This window comes from Amphibalanus amphitrite, unplaced genomic scaffold (assembly GCF_019059575.1).
Source record: "Amphibalanus amphitrite isolate SeventyFive unplaced genomic scaffold, NRLGWU_Aamphi_draft 000096F_arrow, whole genome shotgun sequence".
In the NCBI taxonomy this organism is placed as follows: Eukaryota; Metazoa; Arthropoda; class Thecostraca; order Balanomorpha; family Balanidae; genus Amphibalanus; species Amphibalanus amphitrite.
Window position 1 is genome coordinate 1,091,287 of NW_024881591.1, and position 24,592 is coordinate 1,115,878.

Sequence of the window (24,592 nt, forward strand, 5' to 3'; positions counted from 1 at the left end):
CAAGCTCAGCAAATCTATTCATGGTGGCTTACGTGGCAAATTGGCTTTCCTTCGTGGGATAATGCCATTCTCATTAGCTCTACTTTGATTAGCGTATGACTGGTGTTCGTGTAAAATAAGCAATTTTCCCTATTTCCTTCATCAATTTGGTAGCTGAAACAGCTACCAATTTACTTCCACTATGACAGTTTCCAGTAACATATGCTACTGATTGGCTAATATTAGCCAATCAGATCTCTGGAGATCCCCGTAGTGCGTTACAACTATGACGCGGCAAAGACATATTTGGATATATCATTTCTGTATTGATATGCCTATCTACATACATTGCATTGGCCTTGTGTGGATGTCATGAAGAGAAATATTTTGGCCTAAGGTCAGTGAGACGCTAGTTGCTACTCTTCTATACGCTATGCCCTTTTTCAATATATGATTACGGTCACGGTGTCGTGTTCTGACTGCAGACTCCTGGTAAGTTTGTGCAGGTCTCACGGAAGGGGCGAGGGGGCTCTTTCGCTGTTCGATCCAGCAGGCAACAACAATGATTTTTTTGTAAGGGAGTATCAATGGAAGTCACAAATTTATTTAAAAGTTGGTAAAGTTGTTTTGGTTTAAAAGCTGGTGCATTTGCCTTGTCAAGGGTATGGAACCTCAATATACCTCAATAGGTATTGCTAAGTCTCATATTTCCAGGATGTTGATAGGTCCTATGTTTGGAAAAAGATGTTTTGATAATGTCGAGAAATGTAGCAAGGACTTTTCTATCTTCAAATCAGTTGCTTGCTACAGTTTCATGATTTTAAGGTGTGCATGAAATTATGAGAAAAGGTAAAAAAATATGAACAAAAATTTCGTTAATTCATGATGCATGATAGAACAAATAATTTTCTTTTGTTGATTAAAGCAAGGCTTGCGATTGAACCATAATGTGCATTGACTGCTGCGCAGTGTCCCAAAATTTGTAGATGTGGGTGGGAAACGACATCCAAATGCAAATCATTTTCCACTCTCACCTCCAGTTTTCAAGCCCAATTTTCCACTCCCAATTCCACTGAGAAGGAGCAATTGCGGGAATGGTTGTTTTACATGTGCTTTGACACAGTTGCAAAATAGGTACCTTCATACGTATATCATAGAAGTAATTACTGGTTATTATTATTGGAGGTTTTTTTTACAGCATTCTCGTCAAGTAAAATACATTATCTTCTTTAAAAGGACCATAGTGTGAGGTGTAAATACAGTCTGTAAGGTTGTCCAGACTAATTGTGCCCCTATTTGTACAGCCTCGGCTGGAGCCGCAGCAGGCGCGCTACGGGGTTCCGGCGCCGACGAGCAGCCGAGCGCAGCAGGCCCGCCACCGGACTCCAGCGCCGACGAGCCGCCGGCCGCAGCGGGCGGGCTCCAGGGTTCCAGCATCGATGAGCCGCCAGCCGCAGCAGGCGGGCTCCAGGGTTCCAGCATCGATGAGCCGCCAGCCGCAGCAGGCGCGCCACCGGGGTCCGGCGCCGACGAGTAGTCGAGCGTAGCAGGTGCGCCACCGGACTCCAGCGCCGACGAGCCGCCGGCCGCAGCGGGCGCGCCACGGGGGTCCGGTGCCGACGAGCGGCCGAGCGCAGCAGGCGGGCCCCGAGGTTCCAGCGCCGAGCCGCCGGCCGCGGCAGGCGCGCCCCGAGGCTCCAGCGCCGATGAGCCGCCGGCCGCAGCAGGCGCGCTACGGGGGTCCGGCGCCGACGAGCAGTCGAGCGTAGCAGGCGCGCCACTGGACTCAAGCGCCGACGAGCCGCCGGCCGCAGCGGGCGCGCCACGGGGATCCGGTGCCGACGAGTAGTCGAGCGTAGCAGGTGCGCCACTGGACCCCAACGCCGACGAGCCGCCGGCCGCAGCGGGCGGACTCCAGGGTTCCAGCATCGATGAGCCGCCGGCCGCAGCAGGCGCGCCACGGGGGTACGGCGCCGACGAGCAGCCGAGCGCAGCAGGCGCGCTTTTGGACTCCAGCGCCGACGAGCCGCCGGCCGCAGCGGGCGGACTCCAGGGTTCCAGCATCGATGAGCCGCCAGCCGCAGCAGGCGCGCCACCGGGGTCCGGCGCCGACGAGCGGCCGAGCGCAGCAGGACTCCAGCGCCGATGAGCCACCGGCCGCAGCGGGCGGACTCCAGGGTTCCAGCATCGATGAGCCGCCAGCCGCAGCAGGCGCGCCACCGGGGTCCGGCGCCGACGAGCGGCCGAGCGCAGCAGGCGCGCTACTGGACTCCAGCGCCGATGAGCCGCCGGCCGCAGCAGGCGCGCCACGGGGGTCCGGTGCCGACGAGCAGCCGAGCGCAGCAGGCGGGCCCCGAGGTTCCAGCGCCGAGCCGCCGGCCGCGGCAGGCGCGCCCCGAGGCTCCAGCGCCGTTGAGCCGCCGGCCGCAGCAGGCGCGCTACGGGGGTCCGGCGCCGACGAGCAGTCGAGCGTAGCAGGCGCGCCACTGGACTCAAGCGCCGACGAGCCGCCGGCCGCAGCAGGCGGACTCCAGGGTTCCAGCATCGATGAGCCGCCAGCCGCAGCGGGCGGGCTCCAGGGTTCCAGCATCGATGAGCCGCCAGCCGCAGCAGGCGCGCCACCGGGGTCCGGCGCCGACGAGCAGCCGAGCGCAGCAGGCGCGCTTCTGGACTCCAGCGCGGACGAGCCGCCGGCCGCAGCGGGCGCACCACGGAGGTCCGGTGCCGACGAGTAGTCGAGCGTAGCAGGTGCGCCACTGGACTCCAACGCCGACGAGCCGCCGGCCGCAGCGGGCGGACTCCAGGGTTCCAGCGCCGACGAGCTGACGGCCGTAGCGAGCGCGCTCCAGGATTCACGCACCGACGAGCCGCCGGCCGCAGCAGGCGCGCTACTGGACTCCAGCGCCGACGAGCCGCCGGCCGGAGCGGGCCGGCTCTAAGATCCACGCACCGACGAGCCGCGGGCCGCCGCGGCCGGCCTCCATACGGAGGACGACACAACATCACCGTTCAGGTAATCCGCGCTCCAGCTGCAAGGCGCGGCCGACTCGGGGTAAAGTGGACGTACAGAGGTACGAATCACTCTCCGCCCACCCCCGCCAGCCGCGCCTACTGAAAATGGGCCGCGCAACCCTTAGCAAAATGTCCAGGCGTATTGCATTTGAAGCAAATAACCTCTGCAGCACTTGTCTGCTGTCGATCCTTACTGGGCTTGGTACATTCCCTACGCCAGTGTCCCTCCAGGCCACAGTTCGGACACGGCCCCGGCGGTGAACGTCTGTGAGTCCTTTCCTGTCGTCCTGCCTGGAGTGCATCCACCTTCTTCTCCAGATTCGCCACAACCAGGGACAGCTTGGATACCTCATCCTCCAGGCGGTGCTCTTGAGACTGTTCCTCAATATGACGTACACGAGGTCCCATTACCTGCTCCAGCTGTCGAGCTCTTTGCAGTAGGTCCCTGTAACTTTCTGTTTCCTTCAGGGTCAGTAGTAACTGCACTCTCATAGCTTCATCAACATTGTTCAGAAATGTGGAGCGACAAACAGTTCCCAACTGTTCTTCACTGAAGGGAGCATATGCTTTCCTGCCAAGGCTCTTCAAAGCCTCGCCATACTGCATGACAGTTTCTCCAGGCATGCGTGAACGCTTGGACAGCATGATGGCATAATCTGTAGGGAGAGCTGGTGTATGATACTCAGCTTTGAGCGCCTTTTTCAGTGTGTGAATGTCAGTACACTCCATGGCAGGCAACTGGCGATAAAAATCAAAAGCTGGTCCAGTCAGGCAGGCAGGGAGCTGCAGGAACTGCTTTTGTTCTGACCACTCATTGGCTTTTGACAACACTTCAAAATGGGCCAAGAATCTTTCCACATCACCAGAACCATTAAATCTGTCTGGCTTAACAGGGGCACACGCCATGTCCTGTGTCCGTGGCTCCTTGGCCGCTACTTTAAAGAGAGTGCTTGAACTTTTTCATCCACGCTATCACAAAAACTCATTGACTTGCTGGAATTCTGCCACCTCAAGCGTCTTCGGAAGCAAGAGTGGGTTCCAGACTGGGTTGAATGGCTGCCTCCAAATGTGAGAAACTGTTCACTCAGAAATACAAGTATATTCAACCCAGTCGACGCTGTGGGCAAAGCGGGACAAACAGATAGTCAGAACACCTCCCAACAATGCCAACCACCGCATGCAAGCAATGCAAGGCGCTGCCATCGCATTCGCTTAGCATGCCAGATTAATCCAAAGTGGACGTGCAAACATGCCAACAGTACATGCTCCAGCCCAGACCGTACAAATAGGGGCACAATTAGTCTGGACAACCTTACAGACTGTATTTACACCTCACACTATGGTCCTTTTAAAGAAGATAATGTATTTTACTTGACGAGAATGCTGCAAAAAAATCCTCCAATAATAATAACCAGTAATTACTTCTATGATATACGTATGAAGGTACCTATTTTGCAACTGTGTCAAAGCACAAAAGAACAGCATTCTGACAGCTCACTGTGTTATGTTGAAATGGCAAGTTTGGTTAAACTTCGTCAGTGCTGAACTTTGATTTTAATGGCTAATTATTTTGTCATTTCAGAGTGTTAATGGAAACAGACGATACTGAACTGGGGCCGGACGCGGCAGGCGACGTACGCTGTGTTGCGCTGGGCAAAACAGTCCAAGATGCTGGTAGCGGGTGAAATACGCAGCTGCTCGTCGTCTCCTAGAGCGCCGCGGACGCCGTGGACTGTGCCATCAAAGTCGACGGAAAGTCGGTTCCAGCAGCCGACCGTCTCAAACTACTCGGAGCCACCCCCTCAACCTGCTCCTTCACTTCGGGGCCCATTGCCGCAGTCTCCGCTCCCGAGTGCGCCCCGGATCCAGCAGCTTCGCAAGCTGACAGCGCGGCGCTGGGGACTAGAGGAACGACAGCTCTGCGCTGTAGCGTCTGGATACGTCCGTGGAGTGCTGGTGCACGCGGCCGCCACCTGGCTCCCGGTGACGCCACAATCCCACGTGGAACTCCTCCAAAGGGAGATGCAGGCGGTGACCCGTATATCACCGGCTGCCCCTTGTTTATCCCAGCCCACGCAGTGATGGTGAAGTCCGGACTGATGCCGGTGCCCGCTGGCCGCCCGGCGAGACGTGCTGGTAGCGAAGCTCTTCGCCAAGGCGCACGCGCTCCCCGAGGGCAAGCCCTCAGGACTATCGCGGAAGATGGGCCGCCCAGCCGACTGAAGTCGGTGACGGGCTGGCGTGGGGTGGGGCACGAAACCTGGCGAGCGGCTGGGATAATCTCTGATTCATGCTCGTGTCGCCAGTCGCGAGTGACATCTGTGTGCGGCGCGCGCGTCCAAGATGGCGGGCGGCGATGAGGCGCAGTCGGCCGCCGCCGCCGAGAAGCCGTCTGAGATGGAGCTACTTCGGGGCATGCTGCAGCAGCAATTGGAGCTGGCTGCAGCGGCAGCGCGACGTGAGGAGCGGATGGCGGCGCTGTTGGAGCGGGTGCTTCCCGGCCCGACGGCCGTGCAGGACGCCACGGCACCCGCCCAGGCAGCCGCGGGGCCCGATTCCGGCGCCCGGCCGCGTGCACGCATGCCCGCCGCCGGCACGCCCACGCCCCGGCTGGCGGCTACCGCTACCCTCAAGGAGTTTGAGGCCTGGAAAGAGAAGTTCTCCGGCTACTGCCTCCTCACCGGCGTCCACGATCTCACCGAGGCTGAGCAGCGGGCCGCCCTGCTCGCTGTTCTCGACGACGACTGGGCCCGCGTGGTCCGGTTTGGCCTGCCCATCCCGGCCGAGGCGTCCATGGCCGATGTAATCACCGCCATGCACACCCACCTTCGGCGGCAGCGGAACGTGGTGATCGACCGCTGCGAGTTTAACATGCGGATGCTGGAGCCAGGCGAGTCAGTGGACGATTTTATCTGCGCCCTGAAGGAGATAGCGTCCTGCTGTGATTTTTGCCCGAACTGCACCGATGATAGGTTCCGAGACCATCTGGTGGTGGGCACCAGTGATGACGAGGCCAGACGCCGCATGCTGGAACTGCCCGATCTGACCTTCCAGATGGCCGCCGACCTGTGCCGGGCGTCCGAGAGCGCCCGTCTCAACAGCTCGGCGATCCGTGGCCCGGGCGAGCCGTCTCTGCGCCGGCTCTCCGAGTACCGGCGACAGCGCGGTCGGCCGAGCGGCGCGGACTCGCGCTCGGCCGACCAGACCCGGCGGTGTGACCGCTGCGGTGCCGCGCAGCACACGGACGGTCGTGCCTGCCCCGCCCTGGGTCGCACCTGCCACCGATGGCCACGAACGGGACCACTTTTCCTCGGTCTGTCGGCATGCCGCGGGCACTGAAGAGCGGCGCCGGCAGACGCCTAGTTCCGAGCGCAGCCACCAGGGACAGGACTGGCGCTTCCGTAGCGCGAGCAGCAGCCGCCAGGGGAGGGGCCGGCGCCACCGTAGCGCAATCAGCCGCCGCCGTGTCAGCACGGCTGCCGACGCGTCGCACCGGCAGGTTTCGGTGCTGGCAGCGAATGCAACCACGAGAGACACGGGGAACCGGCAGCAGTCAGCGCCGCCGGCAGCCCGGACGCCGGGCGCGCGCCTCAACATTGTGACGGCCCACCGGTCGCCGCAGGTCCGGCTACAGCTGCACCTGCCAAACGGAGTCAGGCGGACGACCGTATGGACGCCCGACACAGGCGCCGAGATATCAGCCCTCTCACTGCAACAAGCCGAGTCCATGGGAGTGAGCAGAGCGGACCTCACGCCCTCCACGGCTGTGCTGTGGGCCGCCGACAGCCGCCGGCTGGACTGTGTGGGCACGTGCGCCCTCACCCTGCAGCTCGGTGACGTCATACAGACCGTGCAGGTGTCCGTTCTGCGAGCACTGCACTCACCACTGCTGTCGTGGCACGATTGTATCGGCCTGGGAATTCTACCGGCGAGCTTTCCCCGGCAGATTTGCCAGCGCGGCTCGGCAGCCGAGACTGGGACGGACGGTGGGGCACCGGAGCCGCCGCCGCCCGGCGAGCCGCCTGAGGCCCCCGCCGCCGGCAGACAGCCCGCACTACGGCGCTGCAGCGGCACGACGGCGGCACCTGAGGAGACCCGGGACATAAGCCGCGTCTCTGCCGCCGACCGGCCGGCCGCCAGCTCGGCCGGCGCCGACCCGACCGGGCGGGCGCCGCCGCCCGGCCCTACGCGCGCGCCGCCGCCCGGCCGCCGGTGGCACCCCCTCCGCACGGCAGCGGCGGGCAGATTTCGACAGATTGAAAGCCGAGTTCCCGAGGGTCTTCGATACGGAGTCGACCCTGCGGAAGATGACGGGGGAGCCGATGAAGATCGAGCTGACGGACGACGCCGTCCCTCACGCTGTGACCACCGCCCGGAATATCCCGTTCTGTTGGCGAGAGGACGTGCGACTGCAACTCGACGAGCTGATGGAAAAGGACATCATCGAGCCGGTGGAGCACCCCACAGACTGGTGTCATCCGATCGTTCCTGTGGCCAAGGGGTCGTCAGACGGCACAGTGTCCGGCTGTCGGCTGACCGTGGACTTCACGAAACTGAACCGGTTCGTGAAGCGACCGACGTACCCGGTCCGCTCGCCTCAAGACGCACTCGCCTTCGTCTCACCCGGCGCTGCGTACTTCACCAAGCTGGACAGCAAGGCGGGGTACCACCAGGTCCCCATCCGGCCAGAAGACAGAGACGAGACCTGACGTGTTTTATCACGCCGTGGGGCCGCTACCGGTACCTGAGGGCTCCAATGGGAATCGTCAGCTCTGGCGACGTGTACAACCAGCGCGGTGACGCCGCGCTCGGCGACATCCCGCGCACGTGTAAGGTCGTGGACGACGTCCTGGCCTATGACGCTGACTACGCCGCCCACCTGCAGCACGTGCGGCAGATTCTGCTAAGGTGTGACCAGCACGGTATCACACTCAACCCGGACAAATGTCAGTTCGCGGAAGACGAGGTCGAATTCTGCGGCTTTCGCATCAATTCGGCTGGCTATACCGCCGACGGCAAGAAAGTCCGTGCCATCCAGGCCTTCCCCAGGCCGGGCAACATCACCGACCTACGGTCGTTCCTCGGCCTGGTGACCCAGCTCGGCGCCTTCTCCCCAGAGGTCGCCGCCGCCGCCTAGCCGCTGAGACAGCTGCTGCGGCCGCGGAACGCGTGGCTGTGGACGCCAGCGCACGAGCAGGCGTTCAGCGCGGTGAAGATGGCACTCACGTCGCCTCCCGTGCTCGACTTCTTCGACCCTCGCCGCCGCACAGTCCTTGAGACTGACGCCGCTCGCTCCGGCGGCCTGGGCTACTGCCTGCTGCAGCAAGACGCCGCAGGCCGGTGGCGACTGATCCAGTGCGGCTCACGCTTCCTATCGGACGCCGAGTCGCGGTACGCCGTGATCGAGTTGGAGCTGCTGGCCCTGGCCTGGGCCTGCAAGAAATGCAGCATCTATCTCGGCGGGATGCAGCGGTTTGAAGTCCTGACCGATCACCGGCCGCTCATCCCGATCCTCAACAGTAAGAGCCTTGCGGAGATCGAAAATCCGCGGCTCCAGCGGCTACGAGAACGGCTGGCGCCGTTCAACCTGCTCGCCATCTGGCGGCAAGGCAAGCTGCACGCCATCCCGGACGCGCTGTCGCGCGCGCCGGTGGATGACCCGGCGCCTGAGGACGAGGAAGCCGAGAGGGACGCCAGCCATCAGCTCGCCAGCGTGCTCTCACGGCTGGCCACCGACGGGGCGGACGACGGTCCCAGCCCGTTCAAAGACGCGGCGCTGACAGAGGTGCGCGCCGCCGCCGCCGCCGACCCGGAGCTCATCGCAGTCACTGACCTGATCCTGAACGGGTTTCCAGAGCACCGGTCACAGCTGGACCCGCGCCTCCGACCGTACTGGGGAGTTCGGGACCGGCTGGCCGTGGACGACGGCCTGGTGGTGTGCGGCCAGCGGCTCGTGATACCGCCCAGTCTGCGGCGCGCCACGCTCGAGCGCCTGCACGCCAGTCACCAGGGCGTCGAGCGCACCAAACGCCGCGCGCGGCAGGTAGTCTACTGGCCGTTCCTGGACAGTGACATTGCGAACCATGTCGGAGCGTGCCCGGCCTGCCAGCAGTACCTGCCCAGTCAGCAGAAGGAGCCGCTGATGCCGGAAAAGACGCCATCACGAGTGCTTGAGGCTGTCTCCGCTGACTACTTCGCCTGGGCCGGCCGCACGTTCCTGGTATACGCGGACCGGCTGTCCGGGTGGCCGTTTGTGTCGCACGTGGCCGGCGAGGCGACTGCCAGAGACCTGGTCTGCAGCCTGCGCCAGATATTCGCGGCCACCGGCGTGCCCACCACCCTCCGGACAGACGGTGGACACCAGTTCACCGCCCGGCTCACCCGAGAGTTTCTGCGCCGCTGGGGAGTGGAGCACCAGATCTCTACACCGCACTACCCTCAGTCTAATGGGCACGCCGAGTCGGCGGTCAAGGCCGCCAAACGGCTCATCCAGAAGGCGACCAGCAGCGGCGAGCTCGACACGGACGCCTACGCGCAGGGGCTGCTGGGGCTGCGCAACACGCCGCGCGCCGACGGCCGCTCTCCGGCTCAGGTCCTGTTCGGCCACCCGCTGAGATCGGCAGTGCCGGCGCACCACCGGGCCTTCGCCGACTGCTGGCAGCGGGCGGCGGACGACTGTGACGCCAGGGCCGCCGCGCAGCAACAGGAAACAGCCGAGCGGTACGACACGACAGCCCGCCAGCACAGCGCGCTCACCATGGGTCGGCGTGTGCTCGTCCAAGACCCGCGGTCGGGGCTGTGGGACCGCGTCGGCGTCATCACGGCGGTCGGACAGCGGCGCGACTACCTGGTCCGGCTGCCCAGTGGCCGAGTCTACTGGCGGAACCAGCGCTATCTGCGACCCCAGAGATCTCTCATCTCGGAGGGCGCCGCCACACCTGCACCCGGGCGCCGGCAGCAGCTCGCTCCGAGCTCGGCACCCGACGGCACGGAGGAGACCGCCGCCGCTGCGCCGGCGGGCGGACAGCCGGCACCACCGGTGCTGCGGAACAGCGCCGACGACCCCAGCTCAGTGCGCCGTGGGACGCGCCGCCGTCGCCGTCCGGCCCGACTGACCGTGCGCAGGGCGGACCAGACGTACGACTGAGTTCGTGCGTCCACACCGTGTGTGGTGTACATTTTTGTTTATGTGTTAGACGCAATACGTATCTTGTACCGACGCATGCGTCTTGAGGGGGGGGGGTGTTGTGATGGGGCACGTCTTCCTTTCCCTTCATTTGGTCTCACCCCCCGGTCATATGGAAGCACATAAAAAATAAACAGTTCCATGGTCGCCGCCATCGTGTTTCGGTCGTCCTGTGTCGCTCCAAGGATATCGCCGTGTTAATCGCCACTACCGACCATAACAGAACTGACGCATCGGCGGAAGCGGGAGTCCGCAGCGGAGAAGCCTTCGTGGAGTGTACACGGGTGTGGGAAATGAATGCTAAGTGTATCCAAATTGAAGGCACTGCTCTCGAATGATATAAATACTGAACAGCTTTGGATTGTTTATATTCCAAATGTTTACTTTCAGGACGAGTACTCCTTGTCATTCGGTCGTCAACTCCTCTCTCCGACCCCGGCTTAGCGCAGGCACGTATAACCTAGAATTTGGCCGAGGGGGGGGGGGGGGGAGCGGAGGAATCCCGTAGAGAGAGCCTCCTACCTACAGAGGGCCCTCTACCCGAGGAGTCAGAGGGGTCCAGGGTCCTAGTGGTCAGACACAGACACTAGCGGTTATTCACAGGAGGCCCCACGCAGTAAATTGAAGGGCCCTAGGTGGCAGGCGAGTCGGAGAGCCTTGATTGTCCTGAGTCCTGACGTGATTTTTTGGGGGATTCCCATGAATTTCGTTCGTCTCCGACGTGATTTTGGCCAACGTTGGCCTTCTGCCAGCATGGGCCCTGAAAACCCCTAGGGGGGAGGCGCACCCCGTCCGTCCCCCCTTGGGTACGTCCCCGGTCGGTCCAGCGGCTCCACACGCGCCTACCGACACACAAGAAACTCTTGCCATTATGTTTGCTTCTGACGCAATCATGACAGAATGACGCTCTTTTGATATGCATGCTGCCATTGCTTTGGAGTCGGTCTTTTGAATTTCTGCGTTTTTTGGATCGGCTCCACTCTCCAGACAGTTGGCTCAGCGGTCAGCTTGATCGACCAGAGCAATGCGACACCTATACCAACTTGATACCAACCTTCTTGGCGGGGTGGTCAATTCATGAAGTGCGAATGCAAAACATGGCAATAGATGGCGGAACGAACAGCATGGGGATTAGGCTGGGACAGCGGCGTATTTAGAAAATCGCGAAGGGGGGGGCCAAGGGTTTGGAGGGCGCCACCTCACCCAAGGAGGGCGCCATACGGTCGCGAGATAAAAAAACGCTCAGCGGGGTGGGGGGGGGGGTTGGGAGGCGTTTTTTACCATGCCACCAGTTTTTTTTTTTTGCGTAACCTCGTATAGGTCGCGCTGCATTGATTTTGCATCGTGTGTATTCTTTATACTCCAGGTCACAAAAGGTCAAGTGTTCTTGAAATGCTGCGCCGAAGGCGCGCGAAATTTTTGAAAACAACCTTTTCCTCCGCTTTTTAGGCACGCCTTTTATACGATCACCGTTCAAAGCTCCTCTCGCTCTTTTACCAAATTTGAAGGTGTAAAAAATACCTAAGGTTTGGTCGGGCCGCTGCCACACAAACTGTATAGAAAGCTTGGCTCATGGGTGTCGATGTATAAAAGTTTATTGGCGGTGGCATATCTACGCACCAAATCACCGTATCGGATTGATACCGGAGAGCGAGATGCGTAAACATCATCCAAATTACCTCAGACCAGCCTTCATAGCCTTCTCACAGATGCATACAGTGTACCCACATAACCAGTTTCAATCACCGAAACTTCAGATGCCTGCTGTTGCGGCCGAACCTGTTGACAATACTTAATCGTAATCCATATAGATGCCATGATGCACGTAAAGTAGGATCAATCCGTTAAGACCAAAGACGTGTTTTATGCATCGTAGAGCGTAGATAGTTTTGGTAGGTATAGGTACTTCATTCATTGTGCTGAATGCACGTTCATTTGTGGCAGTTTTCACAGGCAAGACATCAACTATGTGCAATAGAACGACTAAGTTGAAAAACATGCCAAAGGAGTAAATAAATTATAAGAGGGCAGCGATCAACGGATGTTGCCAATAGGTAGAAGGGCTGCGATCCACAGGAGGGCGCTAATAGGTAGGAGAGCCCCGATCAACATCCCGAGTTTCGATAGTAGGGCATCGATAGGTAGGAAGTTGGCGAGCAGCAGGAGGGCGCCAATGGATAGAAGGGCAGCGATCAACAGGAGGGCACCAATAGGTAGGAGGGCCCCGATCAACAATCAACAGGAGGGCGCCACCAGGTAAGAGGGTGGCGAGGAACAGGAGAGCACCAATAGGAGGGTGGCGATCAACAAGAGGTCGCCAATAGGTGGGAGGGCGGTCATCAACTGGAAGTCGTTAATGAGCGGAAGGGTGACGATTAAAATGGGGGTGGCAATGGTGAGGAGGGCGCCTTTGCTCAAGAGGATGACACGAACAGGAGGGCGTCTGTGCGGAGGGCGCTGGTCAACAGGCAGGTACCAGTGGATAGGAGGGCGGTGATCAACAGGAGGGTGCCAGTGGTTAGGAGGGCGGCGATCAACACGAGGGCGCCAATAAGAGAAGGGCCCCGATTAACATTCAACAGGAAGGACTAGGGAACCAATAGGTAGGAGGGCGGCACTGAACAATAGGGTGCCAAAAAGGAGAAAGGCGGCCTTGAAAATTTCACATGAGGGGCAATAGGTAGGAGAGCGCCAATAATTATGAGGACGCCGATCAGCAGAAGGGCGGCAATATGTAGCAGGGTGGCGACCTACAGGAGGGACAGACCGCCGATCCGGGCGACGGGAGACGATCGTGCCGACAACTTCGACCCGGCGTCCATCCCGACAGACGACAAAACGCTGGTCCTGGGGGACTTTAATGCGCACCACCCCCTGTGGGACGCCGCCTGCGATGGGCCGGACGAGGTGGGACAGCGAGTGGCGGACTGGCTGGACGACATCGGATGGCGGCCTCTAAACTCTGGAGAGCCGACATTCACCAGCTACCGCTCTGGTAGTCACTCCGCACCGGACCTCGCGGTGTGCGGCGAGATGATGGCGCGCAGATCGACCTGGGAAGTTGGTCAAGACCTCGGCAGCGATCACCTACCGATGAAGATCACCATCCGGGCATCCGACGCGCGTCCTCAGAGGAAGAGGAAGGCCAGATGGGCTCACCACAAGGCGGACTGGCGAGCCTTCCAGGACGACTGCGAGGCTGCCCTGACCGGGGCGGTGCCGACGCGGACGGCTCAGGAGGCCGCCACACGCCTGACGGAAACCATCCAGAACGCGGCCAAGCGACACATTCCGAAAGGAGCGCGAGCGGACCCCCGACCGTGGGCCCTCCATCCTGACCTGCAAGAAGCCATCCGTGACCGTCAAGCTGCCAGACGTGAGATCCGACCCGACGATCCGGACAGTCGGACGCGCTGGATCGCAGCAAAGCAGCGCGCCGCCGAGGTTGAGGGACGGGTCTCCAGAGAGCAGTTCCACGAGTTTGTGGGAACGACACTGAATCGCCCAGCAAGCCTCGGAAGGGTTTCCAAGATTCTGAAAAAGTGGGAAGGAGCGACCGACGATGAGCACCGAGACGGCCAGGCGATGATGGACGACGACAAAAAGCTTCTGGTTACGGACAAGCAGAAAGCTAACGCCTTCGTTAAGACATACGCACAAGTCTCGCGTCATGTCAGAAACAAGAAGGTCGACCTCACCGCAAAGCGCAAGTTGTCTCAACCGGCGGCACGGTTATGTGAGTGCCGAGACCGGCGAACAGAGATGTGCGCGCCCTTCTCCCTGGCTGAGCTCAACGCCCAGATCGTGGAAACCAAGCTGAAGAAAACACCGGGCCCTGACGGTATCTCCAACGAGATGCTCCGCCACCTCGGCCCGATCGCCAAGAAAGAACTCCTCAGAACCTTTAACAGTTCGTGGAGCTCCGGAGAGGTCCCGAAAGAGTGGCGCGTCGCGACGGTGATACCGATTCCGAAAGCCGGCAAGGACAAGAGGCTCTTGGGCAGCTACAGGCCGATAGCACTCACCAGCAACCTGAGCAAGCTGTTGGAGCGCATGATCTTGGCCCGACTTACCTACTTCGCGGAAAGCCGAGGGTTGCTCCCTCCAGAACAGACGGGTTTCCGAGCGGGGCGGTCGGTGGAGGACAACATCGGCCGCCTCGTCCAAGAGGTGCAGGACGGATGGCAGCGACCGGCGGTCGATCGAAGAACGGCGGCGAGGAGGCCTGATGGAAGCGTGGCACAGAAATACGTCCTCGTGGCCTTTGACTTTGCCCGAGCGTATGATGTAGTGGACCATCGCCTCCTCCGGCTCAGCCTGACCGAACAGGGACTGCCGCTGTGTCTTGTCCGCTGGGTGTGGCAGTGGCTGAGAGACCGAAGGACGAGAGTGGAGGTTCGCGGGGATCTCTCCGGTGAGCGGGTCTTCCGCGCCGGACTACCCCAGGGCAGCGTGCTGTCGCCCAGCTTGTTTGTGTTATGGGCGGCGCCGCTGGTGGAGGTCATCAAGAAGATCCCCGGATGCACACCCTACATGTATGCGGATGACACGGCGGTGCTCTGCGCGGGCAACACCATTGAAGTGGCGAGGGAGAGGGCCCAGAGGGCAGCCGACGCGCTAACAAGGTGGGCGCGCGAATCCAAGATGAGAGTCTCCGGCGAGAAGACCCAACTTCTGGTTCTCTCGCAGCAAGCCAAGGACGCCAAGGACTGCCGCATCAAGGTAGCCGGTAGCACGGTCGAGGCGCGGGAGACTCTCCACCTTCTGGGCGTCACATTGGACAGACTCCTGCACTTCGGGCCGCACTGCCGTCGTCTACGAAGAAAGACAAGACCAAGAATCAACCAACTCAGACAGCTCACCGGAAGGTCGTGGGGGCTCGGCGAGAGGCTCCTCCGGACGGTAGCTAACGGATACGTCCGCGGCGCCATAGAACACGCGGCGGCGGCGTGGCTGCCTGCGGCTGCGACAACGCATCTCGGCGTCTTGGAAGTGGAGATGTTGGCGGCGGCACGCACCATCACCGGCTGTCCGATCTCCACCCCGAGACACGCTGTGAGAGCAGAGGCGGGCGTCGTGCCGATGGCGGCGAGGAGGGATGCGCTGGCAGCACGCCTGCTGGCGAAAGCGCACTCTCTACCGCCGGAGGATCCGCTGCACGCCGTAGCAGTAGCGGCCCCCGTGCCGCGTCTCAAGTCCGTGACCGGATGGAGAGACCGCGGGAGAGCGGTGTGGGACCGCGCGGGCGTGGAGTTGCCCGTCGAAGCTCGCCTAGCCACGAGACCGCCCCCGTGGACAGCGACGGAAAACGTGTCGATCCGCCTGGACGTCGGCCCGCTCCCGGTCGGAGCGACCGCGTCGATGAGGAGAAGCGCTGCGGAGGCGTGCTTGGGAGCGCTCCCCCAGTGTGCGACGTGGGCTTGGACCGACGGGTCGGCGACCGGCGGAGTGACGGATGGCGGCGCCGGGGTCCTCATCGAGCACCCAGACGGAACAACTGAAGTTCTGCGAGAGGCGGCGGGGAAAATATGCTCTAGCTACCGGGCTGAGATGGTGGCGCTGAAGACGGCAGTACAACATCTCCTGGAGCACCCACCCCTCGAGCAGGATATAATCATATGCTCCGACTCACAGGCGTCACTTGCGACGCTGAGGGGAGGACCAGCGGCCCAGACGTCCCCTCTAGGTGCCGCCATCTGGGAGCACATGGCGGCACTGGTGGCTGATGGGGACCGAAGAGTCCACCTCCAATGGGTGCCGTCCCACTGCGAGCTGGAAGGAAATGAGCGGGTGGACGCCATCGCCAAGGAAGCCGCCGCCCTCCCACAGCAGGGAGTCCCGGTCGACGTCCGCACAGTGTACCGTGCGGCGTCCCGGATCGCCAGAAAGGAGGCGACCAACAACTGGCCGGACGGCTGGTACAGGCGGCTGATGGACGGCCACCTACCCGCACCGCTACCCAGCACTACACCACGCGAGGTGGCGGTTGATGTGCACCAACTGCGCGCTGGTCACTGGTCGGGATCTGCGCAGTACCTGCATCGGATCGGCAGGAACCCCGGCCGGGACTGCGCACAGTGTAACTCGCTGGCGTGCCGGGCGGCCGGCTGCCGCTGCTGTGGCGAGGGGGAGGCGGACACGCCAGAACACATCCTGCTACGCTGCCCAGCACTGATGCGACTACGCCTACGACACCTAGGCAACATATACCCGAGGGAGGAGGAGGTCCGGAGCAGCGGCGTGGTGGCGGCCCTGGGGGCCGCCGCCAGGTACCTCCAGAGCCGGGAGGCTACGTAGCGACCGCTACGTGGGGAGTCAACAACAACAACAACAACCTACAGGAGGGCGCCTTCGGGTGAGAGGGCGCTTATTTACGGGACAGCGGCTTACATAGGCGACCACCGTTACGCTTAGAGAGCTACAGCCTACAAATGTGGTTGGAGGGCGCCCGAGGGAGCCCTCCAACCGTATTTGGAGGGCGTATTTGGAATGGGCGTCCTCCGAGGGCGCCCTCCATCCGTATTTTCCCTGTAAACACATTCGCGATTGGAGGGCGCCCTCCAGTCGCGATTGTTTTTCGATTCGATTATATCACAATTGCATTTGCGATTGGAGGGCGCCTTCGGCGCCCTCCAATCGCAAAGGGCGCCTTCGGCGCCCAAGGGGGGGGGCCATGGCCCAGTGGCCCCCCCCCTGCCTACGCCCCTGGGCTGGGACAGGCATTGAGGAATGAAATCCGTCACTTCCCAGATTTCGAACGCATCCTTAGAGTGCATTACTTTTATGTGCTTGCGTTCGGTCTTGGGATTTCTCAGCAGATGTCGCCAACAGTAGAGAGATTGATCTAGAATGTCTCGTTATCGGAAAAGTATGGTAGCCATACACCAAATGGTTTTTGCGTTTAGCTACCATATTACTTCCGATATGACTGTTGACATCACTGCCGATATGACGGAGCAGTGCATTGGCAATATGCCAAGGGCAGTAACATGCCGTCAGTCACGTCAGTCATCGGTCTTGGCTATCTGTAAGGATCTTGGCAGGAATCTTGGCCTTTTCTTGGACCCATAGCCTCGGCCTTCGACCAATCATATCGCCGAATTCGCAAGCGGTGAGAGACAAATACGGCGTGCCAAAGACATATTGGGTGTCTCAAAATCACTGAGAACTCTGTAGCTCAAAACTTAAGCCCTGCACTCTTTTAGATCTACCCCGTTGAGTGGCATTCTTGTGAAAATTATGTAAAGATATTTATCAGAATAAGGTAGAAGTGTAGGGGGTGGCAGGTGAGGTGCAGAAGAAGAAGAAGAAGAAGAAGTTGTACCTATCCAGTAATTTTATCTTAATTTGTGGACTAGACGAAGACTAGATTTTGATGAAGAAATCGACAAACTTGAACTGCAGGTAAGGTGTTGGTTTGTCATGCCGATTGTCTTGAAACCCTTTCCCATAGGCGCGAGAGCCGGGGGGGCAGTGGGGGCAGCTTGCCCCCCCAACTCTGGGGCCGTGGGGGCGGTGCCCCCACATCTTTGAGACGGAATACCACACTTTTTTTGCAAATGTTTTCTTTTTTTGTTGAAAAAGCCGAGGGGTGAAAAATAAGTGGCCTAAAACCGGTGAGAAAACTAGATTTGGGGATACCCTAGGTTGATCTCTATTATGGTGTGCCCCCCAGTCGGAAAGTAGTTCCCGCGCCCCTGCCCTTTCCTTTTAACCTTTCAATTAAAATCATCAACTCCTATCCAAACCACCAAAGAGCCGACATCTCACTCAGTCCAAATTTTCGTTCAGAGGCCAGTTTTACTTTACCCGATTTACCAACAAAAATAGCTGCCTGGAATTTTTCTCCTCATATATCCATTCCACGTAGGTACAACATACAGAGGGTAAACGCGATAGGCATGTAAGCAGTGAGGGCTTCACCATTTACCTACACTCCATATGTGAATTAGCCTTTAGGCAAAATAATCCGGCAGGTGGCTATTTTCTGTTTGTAAAACTGGCCTCAGACGGAGTGCTATCATTTGATTTACCATCACACGATCAGGCAGCAACAAAGTTTGTGGTTTTAGAATCTTGAAAAACTTTCTTGGGAGTGGCACTTGGTAGACATCCGTTTGAGATTCTGCTAGAGCAATAGCATCGCGCTCAAGCCAGCCAAATTTTAGACTGCCAACACAAGAAAAAAATGTTTGGTTAATCAGATTTCAGGCTTCAAAATATTAGGTAAAGCATCAATAGGCATTTAATTCAATTCTGGTGGTAAAAATCATGACCATATGTTGGCATGACATCAATTTTTAATTTTTTGTGGTACAACTTGTATATTGAGGCTTGAAGATGCTCAAATAGATGATATTTTTGATGCGTGTGTTGATGAAGACTGAAGTCCAATGAAAATAAAAAGCAGAAATCATCCTGACCTTACCTTCCCTACTAACCTTCAACCTCCAACCTATCAGCCTACAAACCACCGTTCAGACTTTATCTACACGCAGGTTTAAGATTTTATGATAAAGTAAAAAATTCTCAGCTTGTAATCCAATGTCTTTCAAAACCAATTGGCCTTTTTGGCCTTGCGAATGGTAAACGGAGAGAGAGGGAGAGAGTTGCCTAACTCTATCATGTAAAAACTGTTTTTAGAAAATAGCACTGTGTTTTATCCTGGCTTCATGACTCTCTAACGCTCCTTGAAACCGCTTGTTTTCTGACAATTGGTGATACAGAGAGGGTCTGCAATAATGTCCAAGTATGGTCATTTAGGATCAATTTTTGGTGCCCTCGTTTTATATTATTCCATCAGCCTTAGTTTGCCCAACTGACATGCGCTGAATTTGTCGCATGTGACGTTACACCTGACGTGCGCCGAAATTTTAGGTGGAACCCTGGTACTACGCCAAACATAAGTTATAGCATGATCACTGCTCAGTTGCGCAGGTTCACCAGAACAGCTTCATGGGTGCAAAATGACCACCGCAGCGCCCGTAAACCCTAATAAACAAACAAACAAGCAAACATCAGTTGCGCAGTTAATGCCAATTTTTTACAGTTTTGATTGTCTATTGATATTGTTTGGTCTTTTCAGGACTCGTGGCGCTGCTCGCCTCCTCGCCAATGCGAATGCGTTCTCTGAGGACAACCCGCCCAAGGCTACCATGGCGAAGCCACGCCACCGCGCCGGCTATAGACTCACGGCCTGAAGCGAGTTTGGGCGCGACGGCTGGCGAGCCAAGGCGGCGGAAAGTCGTCTGGCGGAGCTCCCGTCTGAGGCGAGCTTGATCTGGTCAGACAGCTCCGCCACCGATGGTGTGCTAGATGGAGGAGGAGGGGCCACCCCCCCCCCCCGAACCGCGACATCCGAGAGGTGCGTGTCGCGGCAGGCGCCCTCTGCTCTAGCACGCGCGGCGAGCTATTCGCCCCGCTGATGGAGGGGCGTCCCCCGCCGCCGGTTCGTGGACCCAACAGGCTGGACGCAGTGGAGACCCACCAACTACGAGCAGGACACTGGTCCGGGTCAGCCCAGTACCTGCACAGAATCGGGCGGCACCCATCGCCGGAGTGCGCCCAGTGCAGTGATCGGGGATGCCGGGCAGGATGGTGCCGCGCCTGCGGCGAAGAGGCCGACACCCCGGACCATGTCCTTCTGCGGTGCCCGGCGCTGATGAACGCCCGGCTCCGCATCTTCGGCACCATCTTCCCGAGCCTGAGCGACGTGCGACGAGACGACGCGGTGGCGGCCCTGGCGAGGGTCGCCAGGTACCTCCAGAGCCGTTAAGGCTACAGCTCACCAGAGCCTGGAGGGACAGCACAACAACAACAACAGCTATTCGCCCTAAGAGCGGTGTTGGAGGAGCTGGCCGGACGGATGGTACCGGTCGATATGGGTCGACCGCCGTCTATCCGGTCCATTCTGCTGTTCCAGCTCCAGGACCGGCCGCGCCGTCGCCACCCGTCCGGCGTCAGTGGAGGACCGCTCATCAGCTGTCGATTTTCATCAGTTTCGCTTGGACCACTGGTCGGGCTCCTGCCAGTGCCGACATTGGGTTGGGCGGAGTCCTACCGATGAATGCCGCGAGTGCTGCAACATTGGCTCGGTACATCTCGGTACATTTTCCCGAGTCTGGTGTGGCTACGGGGAGACGGATTTGGTGACCCTGGCTGCCGCCGTGAGAACCATCCAGAACCATACGGCTATGCTGCGGCAGCAGCTGAAAGGAACGCAACAACAATAACTACAACAGCAGCTGCTAATGAAAGGGGAAATCATGGAGCCGGATGACCCGGCACATGGCGCTCAGCCAGCTGAGAATGAGAGCAGCTATCAAATCGCCAGCAGGGTGCTGCGGCTGGTAACTGACGACCTTAACAGAGAGAGCGCCTCCGCTGATGCGGATGAAACTACCCCCTCTCGGGTTTGTTTGACGCCGTCTCCGTCGACTCTTTCGCCTGGGCCGGCTGGCGACCGCGACATTTCTTGTGCAGTGACTCGTAACTATGTTCACCAAACTTTTAAAACTCCTCACGTTAGCATCTTTAACCCTATTCCTGGCGGGCTCCGCCGGGACAAGAAACTGGCGGGGGGGGGCCGATTCGGCCCCCCCCTGAGATCTCGAGAACGAAGCAAGATAGCGACAAGCGGTAAACGGCATCGGATACGCACGGCCAAGATCTACAATTTTTACTAAGGTCATTTTCAGGTCAGGTCAAAGATGACGTCACAGGGGTCGAAAAAGTCAAAATGGCGGCACTAGATATGGAGAGAGTTTTTCTCGAATAACTTTCGAATTAGTCAAGATAGGAAAAAACTAAGGGCATAATCGTGATCCTCTCGTCAATCCGCATCGAATGATATATATATGTTGACCTCGAAAGGTCAAGGTCAAAGGTTGACCTCAGGTCACGTGACCTCGAGGTCATCATGTATATCATTCGATGCGTCTTGACGAGCTGAACACAATGAGACCATCCACGCGTCTGTATCTTGTTCCTGTACGGAGTTATTGGCCAAAAACCTTTGGTGACCTTTGATGACGTCACATGACCTCACAGCTGCCCAACAGCAAAACAGACCTGAAGGTAGTGAAGGTTGATCGTATATGAAGTCATGTATGGTATATGGGGCCATTCCGACCCGTTTTAGTGGTAAAAACAGGGAGTTGATTTTTCCCCCATTGACTTATAATGGGGAGGTCGCGAAATTGACCTGACCTTAGGTCAACGATATCAAAATTCCGAGATATACAAATTGCACATACTGGTACCCTAACTAAACCCTGAAGAGAAGAAATTGATCGGTCAAAAACTCTAGCTCTGGCGTGATTGCAAACTTTTCTGAGGTAGCGTCACCAAACCGCCTCTGGTGACCTGACCTGAGGTCAGATCAACTCAAAATTTTCAGACATGTTGCGTAGAAGCCTTTTAGGAAAAGTCAGAAAATTTGAGCTTCCTAGCTCAACGCGTTTGGGAGATATAACCAAAAAACCTCAGGGGGGGGGGGGCTCCTGAGGCCCCCCGCCAGGAATAGGGTTAAAGAATGTTTCCCTTGTACACTGCTGCAATGTCTTATGTAGGCATATTGTAGGTACAGTCTAAACGAGTGTGGAATGCTTTGTTGTGCTTGCTTGTTCTGTATTTCGTTTGCTATTTATCACGGTGACTATAATTTATTTTGACCAACCCTTGCCTTGTTGCAATTTTAGTGGATGGTTTCTGAACTGCTGTTTGCATTATAGATGTTGCTAGTGCGTAGACGCCAAAGATTACTTTATACCTATTGACGCGCCAGATAAAGGAGGTGAAGTATTCCTCTGATCTCTACCTACGAAATTCCTTTATGTGTGTTTTGTAATCGATATTGGCGGTTTTCTTATGTGATGCGGTGTAGAGCGTGGCTGAGGAAGGCGATGTTTAAAGTTGCTAGTTATTTTTCAATACATCTATGATCGGACTGTCGTGCTTGCTGTAGGTCGGACTTCCGTTCTTGATGGTGATTGGACGCACGTGCCGGTAGTTCACAACAATGCGGCTTTCGATTATAGTATAGATTTAGATGCTTTTAAAGTGTTTGTATACGTAGTCCTGAGTTTCGAGATATTATCCTTGCGGGCTCCTTGCCAACAGATTGTCCACTTCTGTGTCCAGTACTCATCCCACTCACGAGGCTCAGTTGTGTTTGCCAACCCCTATACGGAAACATTGGCCAGATAACTGACTACTACTGAAATTTTAAGAAGCGTGGGCAGTAGGGCATAACGAACGGTCATCAGGTTCAGTAGCCGCGGAGCACCTTCAATTAAGGGGGGGGGGGCACCGCCGACTTTTGGTCCCATTCTTTCCATGCAGCGCCCATAGGGCTAATGTTAAAATGCCAAAATCAAAGGGGGGCACGGTGCCCCGGTGCCCTTCCCATTCCGCCGCCTATGCTCAGGTTATTTCTGACCTGACAGGCTCAGGGAGGATTGCTCTTTGTTGTTTTTCTCCGATGAACCCTCTTGCTGCACACTGGCTGATTCAAAGGATGGAAGGGACGGGGGGGGGGTGCAGACGTAAGAAAAAAGAAGACAATGTTCTTTCCCTAGCGCACGAAATCAATTCTTAAATGAAAATAAAACGAATAAGCTTCCGTTAAGAAGCCCCCGTTCCGTATCTTCCGTTCCATTCCACGACTCGCACGTTCCAGTGACTTGCTGCAGAAGCGTCATCTATACCTCGCCCTTACTGCCGGGAAGGCCGCGAGTTGCGACATCTATACTATGTCTAGGCCTGAAGTACCTCTTTAGTGTTCATCCGCCACGATGTATTTATTTTTGTCAATCGGTTTGGTCCTTCTGGCCGGATAGGTCGTCAGAATTATCTGAAGGTGCCTGAAATGTCTCGTTAGTGGAAAAAATGTCTCGTTAGTGGAATTCCACTATCTGGCAACTAGCCCTATGTAAACGCGGCTAATGACGAGGGATGGGTAGCATGAGCTGCTCACCAATCGTCCTCACTTTACCATGCAAGGAGCGTTGCATGCCATGCACTTTTCATAACATAGGTATTGCTAGCAAATGTCTCCGATTTTACGAACTTCTATCACGCCCTTGGAGTCATACGACTTAGAGTTCGTTTGTTCATCCATTTTCTAACCTTCATAGTGCCTGGCTGCATGCATGTCATGCCTATGTGCTCGAGCACCAGAGTAATTAGAGCCAGGCTGGCATTTGTCCAACTCAGACTGACTGCGATGCATTCTTAGACTCGCTGAGACATCCGCATTGGACTCTCATGGACACATGTATCACGCCAATAAGTAACCGCTGAATTAATGGACCAAATTTTCCAGATCAGAATAGAGACACTTTGAGGGATGGATGTTACTTATTTACGACAGATTTCAAAACACTTCCGGGGACGTTGCGACATCTTTGTAAAATAAAACGGCGCCCACGGACATAAAAACACGTTGGCTTAAATCACGCACAAGCTAACCTAGCGTACTGCGCCCACACCACTCATCAGATGCTTATCGATACAAGTTCACGGAACTGATTCAGAGATCGTATCACAACACTCACTGGCCACTTGTCCGTATCAATATCATACAGATCACCAAGTTGGAGATCGTCCCCACGTCCTTCACTGATACCATGGGGACGCGATATCGCTACTTGCCTCAGCTGCCGGGTACATTTGATGACTCAGAACGCGCCTGCAGTGTTAGACGACTTCTATTTCATTTGTTGTTTGAAGCTCTAGCTCAGATCTCATCCATCATCACTTTTCGATAGTTATAATGGCTTTTAATGGTTTCCTTTCTGGCCCGACTTTCAGCTGGCTATTATAAATTGCATCATAAAAGATTCACTGGCGGTCCCAGGGGGGGGGCCACGGGGGCCATGGCCCCCCCTTTGGTGCTGAAAGGTGGGGCCATACTATCTTTTGGCCCCACCTTTCAGATCGAACAAAAGTACTAGAAAAGCTTTTCGTATGTTTCATTTTCTTTCTTGCGCCATCAAAGGACGTAAATTTCACTCATGAGTGGGCTCAGTTTCGCATTCTGTCAATTTGGCGGTCAGCGTCGCTGGCACCGGTTCACGAGTATGGCCGGATCTTATATGGAATATCAGCGTGGGTTTACTTGAGGCTCTCGTAGGCCCAGCAATGGCTGGCATGAGATCCTCTTCGGCAGTGGTGGGTGGGCCCTGCTAAAGGAGATCGGCTCTAAGACACTAAAGTAAGACCTCATGGGTTGGTGCTGTGCAGGGTATATTGAGTGGCCTGCTGTGCACCTCAGAAGCCCGGTGGTGACGCCGTATGCCGGCTTAGTTTCTTAAGGATTAGCTTGGGAACTCCAGGGCCTGCATAGAGTTTGCATGAGCTAGTATGTAATCTCAGAGGCATGTGTGTAATGTGAACACAGTGGCGGTCGCGGGG

General features: G+C 57.4%; 2 protein-coding genes and 1 long non-coding RNA gene across 3 annotated transcripts in view; 2 read left to right on the top strand and 1 right to left on the bottom strand.

The window, feature by feature from the left end:
* Window positions 1–24,592, bottom strand: part of LOC122380303 (TLR4 interactor with leucine rich repeats-like) — a 44,496-nt gene that overhangs the window by 278 nt on the left and 19,626 nt on the right. The window contains exon 3 of the mRNA XM_043363352.1: window positions 23,124–24,020. The gene's annotated coding sequence lies outside the window, so the exon portion shown is untranslated. The remainder of the gene's footprint in view (window positions 1–23,123; window positions 24,021–24,592) is intronic.
* LOC122380304 lies at window positions 2,705–7,137 on the top strand. The gene is made up of 2 exons (XM_043363353.1): window positions 2,705–2,992; window positions 4,574–7,137. Exon 2 carries the CDS (start codon window positions 5,335–5,337, stop codon window positions 6,328–6,330), a length of 996 nt encoding a protein of 331 aa, XP_043219288.1. The 5' UTR covers window positions 2,705–2,992; window positions 4,574–5,334; the 3' UTR covers window positions 6,331–7,137.
* Window positions 16,910–22,125, top strand: LOC122380305. The gene is made up of 2 exons (XR_006256315.1): window positions 16,910–17,581; window positions 19,263–22,125. It is a non-coding gene; the product is annotated as an uncharacterized LOC122380305 (long non-coding RNA).